The sequence below is a fragment of the Rhinolophus sinicus genome, linkage group LG02, assembly GCF_036562045.2.
Source record: "Rhinolophus sinicus isolate RSC01 linkage group LG02, ASM3656204v1, whole genome shotgun sequence".
NCBI classification, from domain to species: Eukaryota; Metazoa; Chordata; class Mammalia; order Chiroptera; family Rhinolophidae; genus Rhinolophus; species Rhinolophus sinicus.
In genome coordinates, this window is record NC_133752.1 from 195,969,795 (window position 1) to 195,987,257 (window position 17,463).

General features: G+C 48.7%; 1 protein-coding gene across 7 annotated transcripts in view; it reads right to left on the bottom strand.

Moving 5' to 3' along the window:
• EFCAB6 (EF-hand calcium binding domain 6) overlaps nt 1–17,463 on the bottom strand; it is a 215,066-nt gene that overhangs the window by 44,976 nt on the left and 152,627 nt on the right. For all 7 annotated transcript variants that reach the window (XM_074326517.1, XM_074326519.1, XM_019715052.2 and 4 more), the window contains 2 exons: nt 8,051–8,245; nt 4,922–5,077 (listed from right to left, as the gene is read on the bottom strand). In XM_074326517.1, the coding sequence (XP_074182618.1) occupies nt 4,922–5,077; nt 8,051–8,245 (351 nt within the window). The remainder of the gene's footprint in view (nt 1–4,921; nt 5,078–8,050; nt 8,246–17,463) is intronic.

A 17,463-nucleotide genomic window follows, 5' to 3' on the forward strand; every position in this document is an offset into this window, starting at 1 on the left:
TATTAATTAAAAAAATCACATCACTTATTCATTCAACAAACACTGCTGAGCACAGCACCGTGTGGAGAATGTGAGATAAGACACTGTTCTCTGGCCTGTGGGTGCATGCCTACCAATGACCGGTGACAGTAGGAGGGCACACTCAGAAGCTGCATTACGAGGGGACAAGGTCAGGGCGCTGAGAGGTGAGACTACAGGGACACTGTGGCCAGCCGGGGAGGCCACAGACTGTCCTGCCCTGAAGCTCTGACACTTGAAGGCTGGCCAACAGGGCTCACAGCTTCAGAGAGTAGGAGATGGGCAGAGGAGCCTGGCTAAGGGGTCTGGTCCGTGACGGGTAAACGAAGGCACCTCAGCAGGGACGTGACCCTGGCAGCGTAGTATCACGGGGAGATAAACATGATGGTGGGGTCAGAGATAGTCTGGAGGCAAGACAGTGGGGGTGGGGCAAAGGCAAGACGGGATGGTGGAGGCAGGGGTTGTGGTCATGGCGACCTCAGCTAACGAGGGTCTGCACCGAGAAGTGCCAGGGGAATATGAAGAGAAGAGAAATAGGCCAGAGACAGTGAGAAGGGAAACAGAGGTACTCAGTGAAACATATGATGAGTCTGTTTCAAGGATGGTTGAAACTGAGTTGTCAAGCTGAAAGCACTCAAAAGGTATTTTTACAAAACCTGTATAGCTTAGTGTTTTCTCCAATAAAAATTCCATCTGAGTTTTTATGTTTATGTCAACAAGGACATCCATGGAGAAACAGAGGCCCCTTCCTGCCCTTGACGCCAACAACAGAAGAAAACCCTTTTAAATTCTAAAAGAATATACTGTGAGAGAAAAACCCAAGTGTCCTGAGAACAGGGAGCGCATTTATTAAAGACGTAAAGTAATTCGAAACACAGTTTAACTGCGTCCACGTTCTGTGACTTAAGTCCTCTGGGCACTCCTGGCACTTTTATACCGAAACTTCCTTTCAGCAGGATGGAGTGGACTGTCAAAGGAGAACAGTTTGGAACGTTGGAAAGCTGGAGAGAGAAGTTTCTAGTGACTCAGATATGTTTCTAAAGAAAACAAGCCAAGAGCTGTGCGTTTCCAACCCACAGCTGCAGACCAGCCTTCCCGGGGCCTCACGGCATTGGCCCATGTGACGGAGACGAGGAGGAAAAGATAATCAGCTCTATTTCAGCAGCAGGATAAACTGCCAACTTGGTATTAAAATTTAGTAATAAAATCAAATGCATATGCTAATCTCCTCAGCATTATTTAGAAAAGTCTATTTTGGATCTAGAAAAGAATAATCTACATATAATTACAAATAACAGAGATGTTTATCATCAAGAGGTCTTTGAGAAGAAACAAGCAACGGAGCGATGGATCCTTATTAAGGTTTCAATTCGCAAAAAAGTTGATCACCCCCATTGAAAGGTGGACTGAAAAATTCCATAGTCCTTTTGTTGTTGTTTATAAAAGTATCAAGCGTAACTATGTTTTAAAAGACGCTCTTATAATCATTTAGTTAATTATTTATCTGGTGCTACTTTTCCATGATTTATTCATTGAATGCATATGAATTCTTGTTCAGCTGGAAATAGATTTACTGAGAGGAGACCTGTGTAAGGAAGAAGAGAACACATAGGCATTTGAAGATGAAATGGTCCTCCTTTTACACACACACACACACACACACACACACAGGACTTGTTGAATACAATGGAACAATGTTTTCAAAATTTCAAGGGAAAATGATTTTCTCCCTAGGATTCTATGTGCAGACAAGCTAGCAATCTGTGTGAAGGAGAATAAAAAAATTTTCAGATAAACAAAAACTCAGAAAATTTGCTTTCCATCCACCCTTTCTAAGGAAATTACTTCAGGAAGTACTCCAGCAAACTAAGAATGTAAATTAAAAGACAAAAAGACATGAAAGTTTGGAAACAGGGGCTTCCACCCAGGAGAACAGTGCAGGCAGCCCAGGCTGCTCTTGGGCAGCAGACGGGAACAGGAGGATGGGGCCAGGCTCTAGGTTGGACGGCACCAGGGAAAAAACCCAAGAGAATCGAAAGTGGGACGGAATGCTGGGGAAAGTGGAAGGTTGACAAATTATACTGTACCTGAGCCCTGTGTTCCTAGAAACCAATGGCAGTTAAAGAAATCACCCTCCCTTTACGTCCTTGGAAATGGCTTGCAGCAAAAAACCACCCTTTCTGCATATGACTTGGGAAAGGCTCATGGGTGTCCCCAGGTTTGCCTATGACAAGGCGGAGCTCCAAATTCCCATTCTCATAAATGATTAGCTGAAGGTTTGTATTTACTGACCAATCTGGACAAAATACCTGCTAACTTGACCCAACTTTAATTAAGCTTGTCTCCTTCCCACAGACCCCAGAGTTTGACCCACCCTCACCCTGAGCCAGTGTCGGAATGTGGAGCAGTCCCACCTTAATGGCCATTCCTGAGACTCTGACCACAACTGTCTGATCACACTACTTACTCACACATCTCATTCCCCCATACTCAGTTCTTTCTCGCTTTTTAAATTCTGCCTAAACTTTGAGATGCTTACAGATTTCCTGGTCAGAGTACTCTCCCTATTGCAACAATTCCCTCCCCTCCCTATTGCAATAAAGTCTTTTCAAATAAAGTCTCTCTTTACTAAGTCTGGATTTGTCTTTCTTTGACAAGGTAAAATAAAGGGAAATAGTTCAAGAAAAACAAAAAGGAAATTAAAAACTTCAGGAAACAACCTATCCAATAAAATCACAATATAAATATGAAGCGACTTAATAATAACAATAGATTACAATGGAAAGAGCTGAAAAACATAGATTTTATTTAAGGAGGAGTTCCTAGGGAAACCCAAAGGGAACAGAAGGGACAAAAACAAGGATGCTGGAGGAAATCAACAGCTACAGTAACATTAAACACAGCCCAACTCCCATCCAAACGAAAGGCATGGGAACCAGACTCAGAGATGACACATATTTGGGAATTACCAGACAGGAAATGTAAATGAACTATGTAAAAAACTCTAACAGAAAATGTAGACAGCATGCAAGGGCAAATGGATAATGTAACTAGAGAGATGGAAACTCTTAAGAAAGTATCAAAGGAATTGCTGGAAATAAAAAGCAGTGTAATGACAGCAAAGAATGCCTCTGATGGATTCACCAGTAGGCTGAACATAGTAAAGGAGAAAAACCACTGAGCTTGAAGCATGTCAATAAAAACTTCCCAAATTGAAATGCAAAGAGAAAAATGAATGGAAAACAAAGAAACAACCAAACAAAACAGAATATCCAAAAACTGTGGGACATTTTCAAAAAGTGTAATAGCTGCATAATTGGATACCAGAGGAGGAAAAAAGAGAAAGGAGGGGAAAAAATTGAAGTAATAAAGGCCAAGAATTTTCCAAAATTAATGGTACAGATCTAGGTAGCTCAGAGAACACCAAGCATGATAAGTACCAAAGAGTCAACACCTACGCAAACCATATTCAAACTGTAGAAAGCTGAAGAAAAAAAAATCTTGAAAGAAGCCAGAAGAAGGAGGGACCTTATCTACAGAGGTACAAACATAAGAATTGCACAGTATTTCTCATCAGAAATCATGCAAGCAAGAAAAGAGTGGACTAAAATATTTAGTGTTGAATGTAAGAAAATCACCAACCAAGAATTCTATGTCCAGTAAAATTATCCTTCAGAAGTGAAGGAGAAATAAAGACTATCTCAGACACACAAAAACTGAGGGAATTCATCGTCTGCTGCCCTGCCCTGCAAGAAATGCAAAAGACATTCTTCAGAGAGAAAGAAAGTCATATAGGTCAGAAACTTGGATTGCCATAAAGAAAGGAAGAGCATCGGAGAAGGGATAAATGAAGGAAAAATAACATCTTCTATTTTTCTAACTCTTAGTTGATCTAATACATGATTGTTCAACGTAACAGCAGCAGTCCCGTGGGTGACTACAGCACGTGGGTAAGTGCAGCGAATGACAGCAGTGCTACCAGTGACAGCAGAAGGCTGTGGACTGCTCCGTTCTAAGACCCCTGCTCCACCCATGAAGTGACACTGTTATCTGAAACTGCACTTAGGCTAATTGTTAGTGTATATGGAAAATTCTAAAGCAACCACTAAAAGAAGGAGATTTACCAGTGGGGTTGAGTTAGGGGTTTAATTCGTGATAACAATTACGTGGAAACTAAGCAAACAGAAAAATAAGATAAATATTAACTACAGGGCAAACAAAATACTCTCTAGGAAAGGGAAAGTGATCGCCTCGTCACAATAATATAAACCTTGACTATTGATTTACCCAAAATTGAGATGCAGCAATGTGGGGAGCCTGCAAAGATGTTTGTGTGTGTTTCCATGGGGTGGTAGAGGCTTGAGGGGGTCAGGTGGGTGGTGGTATGTGAGGGGTGAAAAAAAGTTAAATCCGCATCTTCCCGGTAGGAAGTCAACAGACGCAGCCTAACAGTAAAAAATTCAAGAAGCAGTTGTGTAATGTGTCGCTTAGGAATACGGAGTTAAACACGCAAAGACATCCGTTACAAGTACTGGAAGTTGTTGACTCGGGGGATGGGAAACGAGGAGAGAGGCAGGGCAAAGGGGCTGTTTTGAATAAACCTTGTCGAGCTGTCTGAGTCCTGCCAAAGTGTATGAATAACTTGGGTAAAATGAAAACTGAAGTTGAAAGGGACGATTATGCGGCTGAGACACAGCAGGAAACGTCACGCAGCTGTCAGGCTGCTTTCCCTTTTTGCTGTGGGGTAGCTCAAGCCCGTTACAATGCAGCCCGGGCAACGGAAGAGGGGGAGGGAGGTTCCTTGGACGTCGAAAGGCTCTTTGAGTGGACAGAGGAGGAGAAGTGAAAGCAGTGCACCCGCACACCGAGTTCTGTGAGGAACAGCCAGCTCCTCAAAGCCGACCTGTCTAGAAGCTCGGCCAGCTCCTCGTCCTTCAGGGGACAGCCGCAGTCCTGCAGCACTTTCTGCATCTCGCATACGGAGAGGAAGCCACTTTGGGACTTATCCAGTTTGGTGAGCGCTTCGCTGATGGCTTGATAACGGTCCTTAAGCTTATCCCTGAAAGAGAGTGCGTTTCAGACCCACACGTAAATCAGGAAAACAGTTTCTTTCAAGCAAGCATTTCATGATCATTCCAACATGGTGATTTGATGGCGCGTCTAAGAACTGCTGCTGAAGACGTTTTGCAGCCTTGGTGTAACATTGACACGGAAATGTTTTCTGGGGGGAAAACGTTGTAAGTCTGTATCATTATCATTAACAAAACTACATTAGAGAGATCACCGCCTTGTCTTTTTACTAGAATTGGTACTTTAAGAACGGGACCAAGCAAGAAAACACTGCAGTGATATTACAGATATGTGGGACATACACCTTGATTCTCTTCAAGAAGAGTCACGAAGCATCTGTTACGGGCCTGCAGCCACTCTTGGTGTCAGGATACATCTAGTGAGTCGAGCCGGCCCCACTAGAAGTTACATTCCCACAGGACAGATGTTGAGTGGGAATGACTTTGAAGCTACAGGGTCCCCTGCTCCCTCCTCCCTCCCTCCAGTGGGGGAGCTGCCTGACATCTGATACCAGTGGCACTGACCCTCCCTGAATGGATACCAACAGCAGTGACATTCTGGCTTCCCTTACAGGTGTGGAATTCAGTCCCATGTCACAAAATGATTATTCGTCATCGCAACTATTATATTGCACTTAGTCCTTCAAAACGAAAGCAAGTGAAGGTATAAAAAATCAAAACGTTTTTGGCGATCCGGGTTCTTAGAACATTGAGGCCTTCAGCATTTCTGGGACTGGTTTCCCTTGCAGAGGAAATGGGGGCTGAGAGCACAGACCACGCCACACGGCCAGACAGAACCGGTGTGAGCCGACGCTCAGGGACGGGCTGCTGCGGCTCTGGGTCCCTGTCCCGGTCCTGGTTTGGACAACGAGACAGAAGCCTGAAGAGGCCACTGTCAGGGCCAGTGGGATGGCCACAGAGCCCCTCCCACACAGCCTGGCCCGTTGGCACGGCCGGAACTGCTGGTGTCGCTCCTCCACCTCTCAGTTTGCCTCAGAACAGGCCGTGCTTACATGGCTCGCTCCCTCTGGCTGCACTGATTCTGAATCTTCAACTCGGGCTCGGGCAAAAAGAGCAAGGGGTGCAAAATAAGTTCAAAAGAAAGTCTTTCTTAACTTTTAAAATATATTTAGGGCACGCCAAAACAGAATCAATTCCCTTAGGTTTAAGAGGCAAAACTATACCATTTTGGGTCACGTTCATCGAACATGACTCCCATCTATCAATCTTGTCAGAGTTTCAGTAGCAGTGAGGAGGTGAAAAGTCCTGGCAACACTGAATCTTACGGATTATCTGGAAGACCCACTGACACCCAAGTTTAAAAGCGGGCCATTCCGAAGGGCAGAGTTTCCTGGCCATTCTATAATCTGACGTCTTTGAGAAAACAGAAGTCAGTCACGCATTTGTATGAAATCAGGATTATGTTAGTAAGAGAGTAAGATTGTGGCCAAGAGGACGGCGTGCGTGGGAGTCAGTCCACTGAGCTTGGTGATCAGAAATGCATCGTCTGGTGGCACGTTGTTGTCTCAGCTACGGAGCCACACTCACACAGTAAGTAGGAACACAGAAGAGAAAGAATGTGCCGTGTGGGTGCCAAGGACGGGGGCTTCCTCTCAGTCTCATTACTCACACGTGGCAGGAGAGAAGGGAAGGGAAGACATGAGTGGGTAATGAGGCCAGCCCAGTCTGATAAAGATAAATTCCATTTCTTGCATTAGTTTTATGGCATATTTGATTTATACAATCTTATGCATATTTTTAGTTTAAAATTCACAAAGTCAATTCTCTTTATAACTCAGTAACTTAGACATAATTCAGGGGCATTTCAGCCATTCCATTTCATCTCTCTGTCCTTGGGGTTCTTACTTCCTTTGGGGGGCATTCTTTAGCAAGTCATTCACTCATTTGAGGTGGTGGGGACAGAGAGCTGAAGTGACAGACGAAAGACAGACAGACACACAGTTAAGAGCCATGAGGAGCAGCGCTGTGGAGCTGGAAGCAGAGTCCCCGGCCTGGGCAGAGCTGACGGGTGACCACCAGGGACTGAAACTGACCAAGAAAACCTGTCCTTTACTTTATGGTCACGTGAAAGATGTGGCAAAATTGTCTCCCAGGTTCTCAGTTTTTAAGACAGGACATTGGCAGCTAGTTTTAAACTTTGAAAATAATCGTGCACAGTCCCACCCTCCAAATACAACACGTTCCCTTTGCACCTCTTTTGGTCCCTTACGGACAGACACATACGTCTGACGTAGTTCCAACCACGGTACGCAGAGGGTTTGAAATGTCATTTCCAATTAGCCTTTTATCACAGCATGTCCCACAGTCTCATGATGCTACTTGCAGGAGGCATACACTGTGTCATGTTCTTTGGGGCCACACTTTTCAAGCCAGGGAAGTCACAGGACTGGCAGGGGGTCCTTTTGTTGAGAACTCACAGCAAGTCAGGCCTTCCCACTGCTGTGATGGCGCTTCTGCATTATGTCTGTGGGGTAAAGTCCCCAAAATAGAAGCACTGAGTTAAAGAATATGTCTGTTCATCCATCCATCCACCCACCCATCTAGCCATCCATCCATCCAACAAATATTCACGGATGCTGACCAGGTGTCAGGCCCTGGGTACAGACAGGCACGTCTTTATGAAACTCCGTTCTAGTTGGGCCAGCGATGGGCCGGCAATATGCAGTAAACACCTAAAAGGGACAATTCTCAAGGGCAACCTACAAAATATGACTGACACAGGGTCTGTGTGACCGGGTAAGGTGGGGTAGGCTTATAGCTCTTGAACTCCTGTAGAGTTCTGTGACTCAGCACTGATTTCTAGAATCTCCAGCAGTGAACAAGTCTTACAGTTTCAAGATGACCTCGCCAGCACTGGGAGCGGCCGCTTGCAAACAGCATGTGTTACAGGGTGACTGTGGAACACACAGCCAGCTCCTGGCCCCAGAGGCAGGCCAGCTCACCTGGCTGGCACAGCCTTCTCTGCGCTCTGCTGCAGCTCTCTGATCTCCTCTTGCACCTGCTGTGGCTTTGTGAAGTGACCCATGAAGTTGAAGTAATCGTCTGCATAGGGCCGATGAGTGTCCACTGAATAGCGAATCCCCAGCTTCTGCAAAAAGTCTTGGTAAGTTATGTGCCCTCTTCCCTCGGTGTCATACCTGTAAAGACAAACAAAACTCTCATCAGGAGCTGCCAAGCGGTGTTGGTACTCAGGGTTGTGACGAGACCCGGGAGGGCTCCCGTAGCTCCTTACCACGCAGCGTACTCTGCAGACCAGCAGCGCCGGCTCACCTGGCGTCACAGGTGCAGAGCCTCGGGCCTCAGCCCAGACCTGATGTGAGCCTGCATTTAACAAGGTCCCCAGGCGGTTCATGGCACGTTGAAGTTTGAAACCCACCACTGCCCAAATCCACAGAAAGCTCACCTCATGTAAGGGGGTCTCAGCCCACCCCACGAGCTGGCAACCAAATTCGCTCACCTGACATTCTGATACACAGTTGTGACCATAGAAAATTTAGATCAACCCTTTCATTCATTCAATAGTTTTGTATTGATCACCTACATGTAAAGGAACTATTAAGGTTTAGAAGAGAATCCTTCAAAAAGCATGTTCAATCTTAAAACTCAAATAAATGAATGCCACTTGATTCAAATTTCTCTTTGAAGCAATGCCAATTACATACGAGAGAGGCTAGTAAGGAAAACAAGATAAGAATTCGGCAATGTACCTTTTATGTCATTTTCTATTACTGAGATTTTTCTGAATTATAATTCAATATTTAAAAAGGCATAATGGAGCATTTCTTATCTCCCAACATTATTCAAGTAGAACAGAATTATACTTCAATAAAAAATTTTTAAGCAAATTGCCAATTTTCTTTAAAAAAAAAAAGCACTTATTTTTACGGAAAGATCTTGGTCTTCATTTATTCGATAAAAATGGTGTATGTAGATGTGATTTTTCCCAGATGAACTGAGTTCCAAGGACCAAGACTGTATTTAAAGGGTGGGGTGGGCATAGGCGTCGGCAGGCTGTTGTGTGGACAGCTGTCTGAGCGTAAGGAGGGCGGCTTCCTTTATGGAGCAGACAGGGTCTGCAGAACCCACGGTCCCCTCTGTGTTTGTCTCATTTGAGTAACAATGAAGAAAACCTATTTATTTACCCGACTGACTTTCCTGTCCTCAAGGGGTGGGGTGGCGGGTAGAGGACGAACAAAGGGGTAAGAAGTTTGGACAAAAGTCTCGTGCCCTTGTGCTAACACCTGCCGGGGACCCCAGGAGTTGGACCCATCCATCCTTCCCCAAGGCCCAGCTGCCTTTCCCCCAAGGAGCCTACAGAGCCTGAGGCTTCTCCCTCTCCCTCTCCCCACCCACAGGCTGCTGCTTCCCTCTGCCCTGTGACTCCTGCCCTCCTATCAGCACCGGACCTGCTTCATCATGGACTCCACCTTAGGAGGGAAGCAGATGCCCCGACCCCGACAGGCAGTACAGGAGAACTCCAGGCTCTGGCCAGGCCCTGCCCCACTCCGGGGCTCGGTTTCCTCATCGGTGACCACTGACCACAGCGCGTGACCCCACATCTCGGCTCAGAGCCCTGCACAGCTGTAAGTGTTGTTTAGGAAACCCTCGGAGACCTTTCCAGGGGCCTATTATTGGCACGACCTTAGTACGTGCATCCCCAAAAGGACCATTCTACCTTTATTCAATGAATTTTGTTTCTAAAACGGAACAAGGTGACACACCCACAAAAGGAGGCCTGTGGGGTCTCTGAACCCCAGGCTTGTCCTGTGGCTACAGCAGAGTCATGATGTTCCAGCACAAGGGGCCAGAGCCTCCACCAAATGGCTTTCCCTGCTGCTGGTGGTAAGGTGATGGCTGCAGAAAGGGGAGTCTGCTTTGCGTCAACGTACCAAGGAAGGGAAAGGCTGCCGTTTTGCCAACTTCTAGGGTGACCCAGGGTCGTGCATCTCTCTCTGAACTGCACGACGCCCGTGCCCAGCCTTGGGCCACCAGGCTGAGGTAGTCATGCAATTCTGGCCAAGACACCCCCGAACAATGCCCAGGGCTCCCAATCCCTACAGGAGGGTTCCTGAGAGAATGGTGCACAGACCCCTCCCCTGACAAACGACCCCTGGGTAGCCTTTCAGAGCCTCCCCCTCCTCCTCAGTCAAAAGTACTGTACGCCCACCTTCCTCTGGACTCTTCGGGCATGGGGAGCACTGAGGGGAAGTGCACGGAGGGCCTGCGTCCGGGCTCAGCACACAGGGAGTGCATGCTGGGGTTCACTGCTGCTGCTTGCCGCCTCAGGGTTCAGGCACACCCTGCTCCTGCCTCCAGCTCCTGTCCATGTCTGCTCTCCCTGAGAGACGGCAGGTTTCACAAGGAGAAGCCATACCTTATTTATTGTTCTGGACAAACGCACATGCCCAGCGACCCACCCTGCAAAGCTTTGAGACCAGTGCGTGTCTGCCGAGCTCGTGAATGTGAAGGACACGTGTCCCTAAGGAGGGACTGCCATCCTAGCGTGTTATGCTCAGGAGACACCAACAACAAACTCGAAATCAAGACACTTGAACTGAATGAAGAGACACTTGTTAATTACTTCATTACTACAGATCATAAACATTCTATTCTCATTGCCAAGGAGCAGAAGACGATTGGACAACTGCAACGAAAATATTGTTATGAATATGAATAACAACAGAGTTAACTCAGCTTACATAACCTCACCCTGCATCCTGTCATCCTTGTGTAACATTAACAAAAACTCAACTTGCTTCTACAGGTTGAATTTTAAAATGGTTCGGCAACAGATGTGCCAGGAAAAATGTGCACATAAACAGAGGACCCATCAAAATTTGCATTTGCATATGGCGATGGCCAATAATTTGATGTAATCAGATTACTCTGCCCATTTATTGCGTATACAGCGTTGCCGCTGTCCACATGACGTGACTATGTTCATGTCGCTTGCGTTGCTGAGAAAGTCTTAGTCCCCGGGCTCGGTGTAAGCACTTGGTTCTTACAGCAGGGACGGAAGCACCTTCTGACACTACTGACCCAGACGCAGAGGATCTGGGGTAACCACCAATGGCCCAGGCCCGGCAGCGGAGGTAGACATGGCACCTCGTGCAGCTTGGGCCATGAGTTCTCTCTGTGCGGGTGGCCTGATGCCTCAAACCGCTGCAAAGTGCCCAAGCGCCAGAGGTGGCCGTGCCCAGCAGGCACACACAGCAAGCCCTGGTGTCATCACAGACGGTTAGACACCATCTGCTCCAGTCCCAGCCGGGCCACCATCCCTTCCCTAAGCTCCGCAGTGACAGTGGTCTCGCCTGGGATAAAGCCACGCCAGACGGGACACCCACTCCTGCAAAGGCTGCAGTTCCAGGCAACTTCAGTCGCTAACGCGTTCTCTGTGCTGAGCGAGAGCTGACCACCAGTCGTCTCCAGGCGGACGCCTCCTTGCTGTGAAGTCTTTTATCACTTCCCACTCGGTCTCTCTTCTAAGCCAGACCCTGCTCATTCGACCCTTTCAAATCCTTTTCTGTCTCGAGGCTCAGGAGTTCCTCCAGGCGGCCCCGACGAGGTCTTTCTAAGCACTGCCGTGGTTGAGCCGACAGCGGAGACCTAGCTTCTTGTTTACGTCAGGTCCTAAGTCTTCTTCACATGAGCAGATGCACATGACACGGGATTTTCACAGCCTTTTCCCTTTATACTAATAGACACCTTACCTACCATACCAAGGAGTGTACGTAAATCGGGCATTATCTCCACAGCTTTCTGGCAGGTCCACTTGATTAGCTGGTTTTCACAACTAATAATCAAAGCGGATGTTTCTGAGACTGCTGCTTTCTGACTTGAGGCTTCTGTGCATTTTTATGATCCACTGCCTTCATGGTTATTCAGCAAAGTTTGTTTTAGATCCAAAATAGTTGAAGTCCAGCTGACGGAATGAGGCTCCTGAAGGTACGCAGAGCGCTGGGGCCCTACGGGGCCGTGGGTGGCGAGCCTGTGGGACACCTTGGCCCTGGGGTCCCCGTGCCTGACAGGCTCCAAGTCTTAGCTCTTCCGACATGAGCTGCAGCCTTCCTCTGCCATCCCTGGGCCTCTGTGCTCATGGCCACTCACGGACATGCCCTTCCCCCATGTCTGGCTAATGGCTGCTTAGTAAGAATCAACTCAGGCTTCGTATCTGCTGGGGTCCCTCCCTGAGCGCCCACGTGGCTCCCACAGCCATCGCCACACTGGCAAGTTGCTGCTGGCACCATGTTTGTGTGTTTGTCTTCCCTGCTGAGCTGTGAACAACCTGGGGGGGCGGGGGGAGTCTGCCTTCATCTCTGGAACCAGAAAATCCAGCACAGGGCCTGCAACTTAGAGCGCTTCCCCCAAAACCCTGCTAAATGATTGCTCCAAGGAATGAACGCATGAATGAATGAATGCACTTCTGGCCTGTAACTTATTCCCAGCAATCTCTCCAGAACCAAAGTAAATGTATTGCTCCTGAAAGCTCAGTCTTCAGGACTCTAGTCTGGCTTCCGTTAGCAGGTTTCCTTTCACAGGGGCCTCCTTCAGCCTTGAACACTTGGTTCCTTCAATCCTTGGTGAGCCAGCCAGCCTGTGACACTGACCACTCACTTAGCATCCGCACGCTCCCCACGCTGTCCTGCCCCGCCGGGCCACTGCCCAGCCCTGGACAAAGGGTCTCAGGCAGAAGTGTGTCACTTCCGGACTGAAGCCCACCAAAGCCCATGTGTGACCCTGCTGCTCTGGACACCCCCCCCTTCACTGGGGGCCCCCTGCTGAGACCCCCAATCACCACTCCACTTGGAAGAAAACTGTCCAGAAGAGCCACTAGACGTGCAGCAGACTTTGGGTGAATAAGAAATAAAACATCGATGTGCTTAAGCCCCTGAGATTTGGGGGTTAATCCACTGATTTACTTCCACAGCCAACGAGACTCTCCAGACTAAACAGAAGCGCTGAAACAGTGCACTTCACAGGTGCTTAATAAATGGTGAGTGGATAATGGACGCTGAAAATTTTTACTTGTCTATATTCTGCCTGATTTTCTAATTTCATGTTTTCAAAAGAGCAGAATGTTATTTTCCTATCTGCTTGCACCTACCTGAATTTGGGGGGTTTCCTATTCCGGTAATGGACTTGGACCCGCCTGGACCCCTTGAGCTGCCATGGTCCCTATTCACTCCACCTGGCACAATCCCATGGGAAAGTGGCCCTCTCGTACGGGCAACTGGAGGGGGCGCCTGGTGACAACCCCTCGGGTACAGGCCCTGCCTGTGTGCCCAGTGCCACTGTCACTATCAGCAAACTCTGAGAGGAACAGGCCAGGAGGGTCATGGGGGCAACTCAAGTGGCATCGCTGAAACGCACAGGAAGAGGATGCAAAACACACCTCCACGTCCCCACTGCTCATCTCTCTGCCGACTGGGCTCCGGCTGCTTTATTGGTGGTGTCGTTTCCTTTGTGTTTTTTTGGATTTTCTGAGTCTTCTAAAATGAATGTGCATCATTAATGTTACAAGCAGAAAATAATTTCAAATCTATATGGTCTTTTTGCTCTAATTCTTATGCCTCTGTATGCCAGGTAGTCTGCACACATTTGGTCCCCAGAACCATCCCGTTTGATAGACGACTGAAGCCCAGAGAAGGTGAGTCACTGGCCCCAGGCCACACAGCTCAGCCCCCGGCGCCATGGGACAGGGTGCAGGTCCTGCTCAGAGCATGGCTACCTGGGGAGCTTCCTGAGTTCTGTGCACGAGTCCTCAGGTGAATCCAAGAGCATCCGATGTCCTCCTCACACAGCCTCTCCTTCCAGGCTGCTAAAAGCTAATTTCGCTTCCTAAATCTCTCGCACACCCGTCATTTCCTTTCTAGTCCTCCCAGCACCTAGGAAAGCACACCCCCTCTCGCTTGGACCACCGAGACAGCCCCTAATTCACCTCCTGCCCTGTCGGCTGCACGTCATCCTCCTCCGTGGCCACAGTGAACTTTCTAGAACATGGGGCTGCCTAGGTCTTTCCCTACTGAACACCTGGCCCGTGGGATCAGGTTCCTACCTTGTTCTGCCCCTCAGGACGTGGTTCAGCTGATGGGCGACCCCCTGTCCTATGAGTCCCAGGCTGCCTGTATCCCGGGCCCCCAGGTGCCCTGCTCCAGAAGGGGACAGTCAACCGGTGGCTCCCATCCTTTGGCAAGTCTCCTGAGCTATCCACCGGCTGCCTCTGGGTCTGCCCGGTCAGAAGGCAGGGCTGTTTGCAGGGGCACTCCTATGGGGGCTGTGGCTCCAGCTGAAGTTCTAGCAGATTCCGAGACATCATCAGCAGTGGACGAAACCCCCTGTTCTCCCAGAAACACCATTTCCCATTTGTCCTCCTGTCCTGGGGAGGGGGCAGCTTCCTGACCTCAGGGTGACCGACCCCCGCTCTGCTCTTCCAGCCCGGCCTCCTGGCCTCTGAGTAATAATACCACATTCCCCCTTCAGACCCCGTTCCGTCCCACAATCCTCTGTAATCAGTCACATTTACCACACTTGGCCGTAAATACTAGAGTGGTTTCTGCATTCCCGCTTGGACGATAGTGGATATACAGTGGAACCTCGGTTTTTGAGCGTAATCCATTCCAGAAGACCGTTCGAGTTCTGAAACGTTGAAAAACAGCTGACAGCTAGGCCTCAGGATCTTGCACTCAGCGGAAGCCACGTGACTGTTCAACTTCTGAGGCGTGTTCGAAAACCGAAGCATTTACTTCCGGGCTTATGGCGTTCGTAAACCAAAATGTTCGTCAAAGGAAATGTTTGAAAACAGAGGAACTACTGTACTCCTGGAGTTTCCTCTCTCAAATGCTCTCTTCCCTTTCCCCGTGGAGGTAATTCCACATGTGGCAGATGTCATTATGCATTCTCCCATCTCCCTTTCTTTTCCCCCAGGACACACACCTACACTGCTTCTCCCAGCCTTCCCCGGAGGTGGGCACAGCCATGTGAAGGCATTCTGACCAGCAGAATGGAGGCAAAGTGACAGCCACGTTCCCAGGCCTGGTCCCGACAAAGCTGACCTCTGTGTTCTTTCCCCGTCTCTGCTGGTATACACAGAAGGTCAGGGGGTGGTGGCACTCCTGGTCCCGGAGGGACCCTGACCAGACACTGTGATGTTGGTCAGTTGCTGCCCTGACTCGCACATGCTCACACTCACTCAGCTTCAAAGTCACCTGAAGTCTCTGAAGCCTTCGTCAAGCCCCCCAGAGACCACGGCGCCTAACTTACAAGTGTTTCTCTTCTAAGACCACGTGCACATCGTAAGGGGATGAGCTCTTTATTATTTACTCATCTTCGTCATCCCCGGCCCAGCAAGAACCACACAAACAGGTGTTTCATAGGTATTTGCTGAATGAAGAAATGAGGAGGTTTGTTAAATGTATCAGGTGCCAGCATTTGATACGCATTAATTAACCAAACCTCCCAGCATTCCTAGGTGATAGAGGTAATTAGCCCCATTTTGCAGATGAGCAGAATGAGACACAGAGAAGTTAGGTAACTTGATATAGGCCACACAGCTAAGGGGTGGAGGCTGGAGCCATGGCCACACATCTGGCTGCAGACCCCTCACGCTTAACCACTCACCTTCCATGGTGTACAGTCAGCTAAACAAAAGTGGATAAAAACCCTGACTTCAAACAGTTTCAACACAGGTTAGACATTTGGACACTTAATAATGTAATAAAGACATGAAGAAACTTTGGCCAAAAGCAACCATGAGTGTCTGCCTCCCACGAAAACGAAAATTCGCTTCATCCGCCTGCAGGAAGGAGGCTGAGCGCGTTTATTCTCCACACGGGAGCCCTCACGGGGACACTTGGCTCCTCCGCCTCTCGTTCCCACGGGCCGCACCCAGCGCCGGGGCTGTCCTGTCCCACCCTGATGGAGACCGCAGTCCCCAGCACCCACCCCCACCCGGGCCCTTCCCGGACGGCTTCCTGCTCGGCTTCGTGTCGCAGAGCCTCTCAGATGTCACTGTTCCCGGATGCCTGGTTAATAAGGCCCCAAACAAGGATTTTGGCGAGGTGACTGGCCGTAGTCTCCCGTCTCCCCTGGGAGCCTCCCTGACTGTCCCATGGGCCAGGGAGTCCTCCTTCCGCATCCTGACGTCTTGGAACTATTTCCACATCACTCCTGCCATGACTGCTTCCCACTCCCCGATGGCCCGGCACTCCTGCGTTTGTCTCCCATCCTGCCCGACCTGCTCCCCCCTCTGCGTTTATCACAGTTGATGCTGCACCCCAGTATTGGGGTGCATGCTTCCTGCCCCCAGCCGTACCCCGAGAATCAGGGTCACCCAGTCATCTTTGCATCATCCAAAAGGTCCACATAGTGGGAGGCCCATACGTTTGCTCGCTGTACCCCAATCTTTTGGCTACTCAGGCGCACCTATTTATTTAATCTATTGGAAAAGAAAACAGATGAGGAGACAAAACTGGCCCCATGCTGGAAGTGATCTAAAAAATATAAGGATTTTGTCAAAGCTTCAAGTTGCTTTTCTAAATTAGACACAAAACAGCCCACCTAATTCGAAACTCGGCCAGCATTTCATTCAGCCCTCCACTTGGAAACGATGAAAAGCTACAAAAGGACAGGAACTGCTTCGCGAACTTGCCCCGGAGAGGACGCACACTATTAGCGCGACATTCCTGGGGGACGCAAGTGGCAACTAACATGTAATGGAGTAGGAGGGAATTCAAAGAGGGGTCTGGAACTCGGAAGCAGACCGCACTGCTAGTAACCTCCCGCCTCACACCGCTACCGGGGAATGCTGCAACTGGGGCCGGATTCAAAAACAGACATGTCTAAGACACAGTTTGCAAAATGTAACCAACAGACGATATTATTTGCAGTTTATGAGACCTTCGGGAAACCACTCCAAGTTGTCAAAAGTTTGGTTATTTTCTTCCAACAAATTACTTATGTGTAAGATGGTTGTCCAACATTGATTTTCATCTCTAGGCAATGGGGAGAGAGTGTTGTTTTTTTTCTGTTGAGCGATATTAGAGTTAAGCCTTTGGGGAGTGACTCAGTTCTCTAAAGCGGTGAAAGTCCAGGCTTGGACTCCCGGTTCCTTGGCAATGAACCCTCTCCGGTTTAACCTTGGTAGTCAGTCCTGCCCAGGGTTCTCCGCGTCTCTGAAGGCCAGCCTGTTCCCCAAGGCTGCTCTCCAGGGTGAACAGGAACAAGGACCCAGGGCACAGGACAGATACAGCCAAGAAAACACCGTTCTCAGCCCCCACTTTATCCCCTAGGAGTGATGAAAGGTTGGTGCTGAATTTGCAGCAAGAAACCCAAGACCATCAGAAAGGAAAAGAGCTAA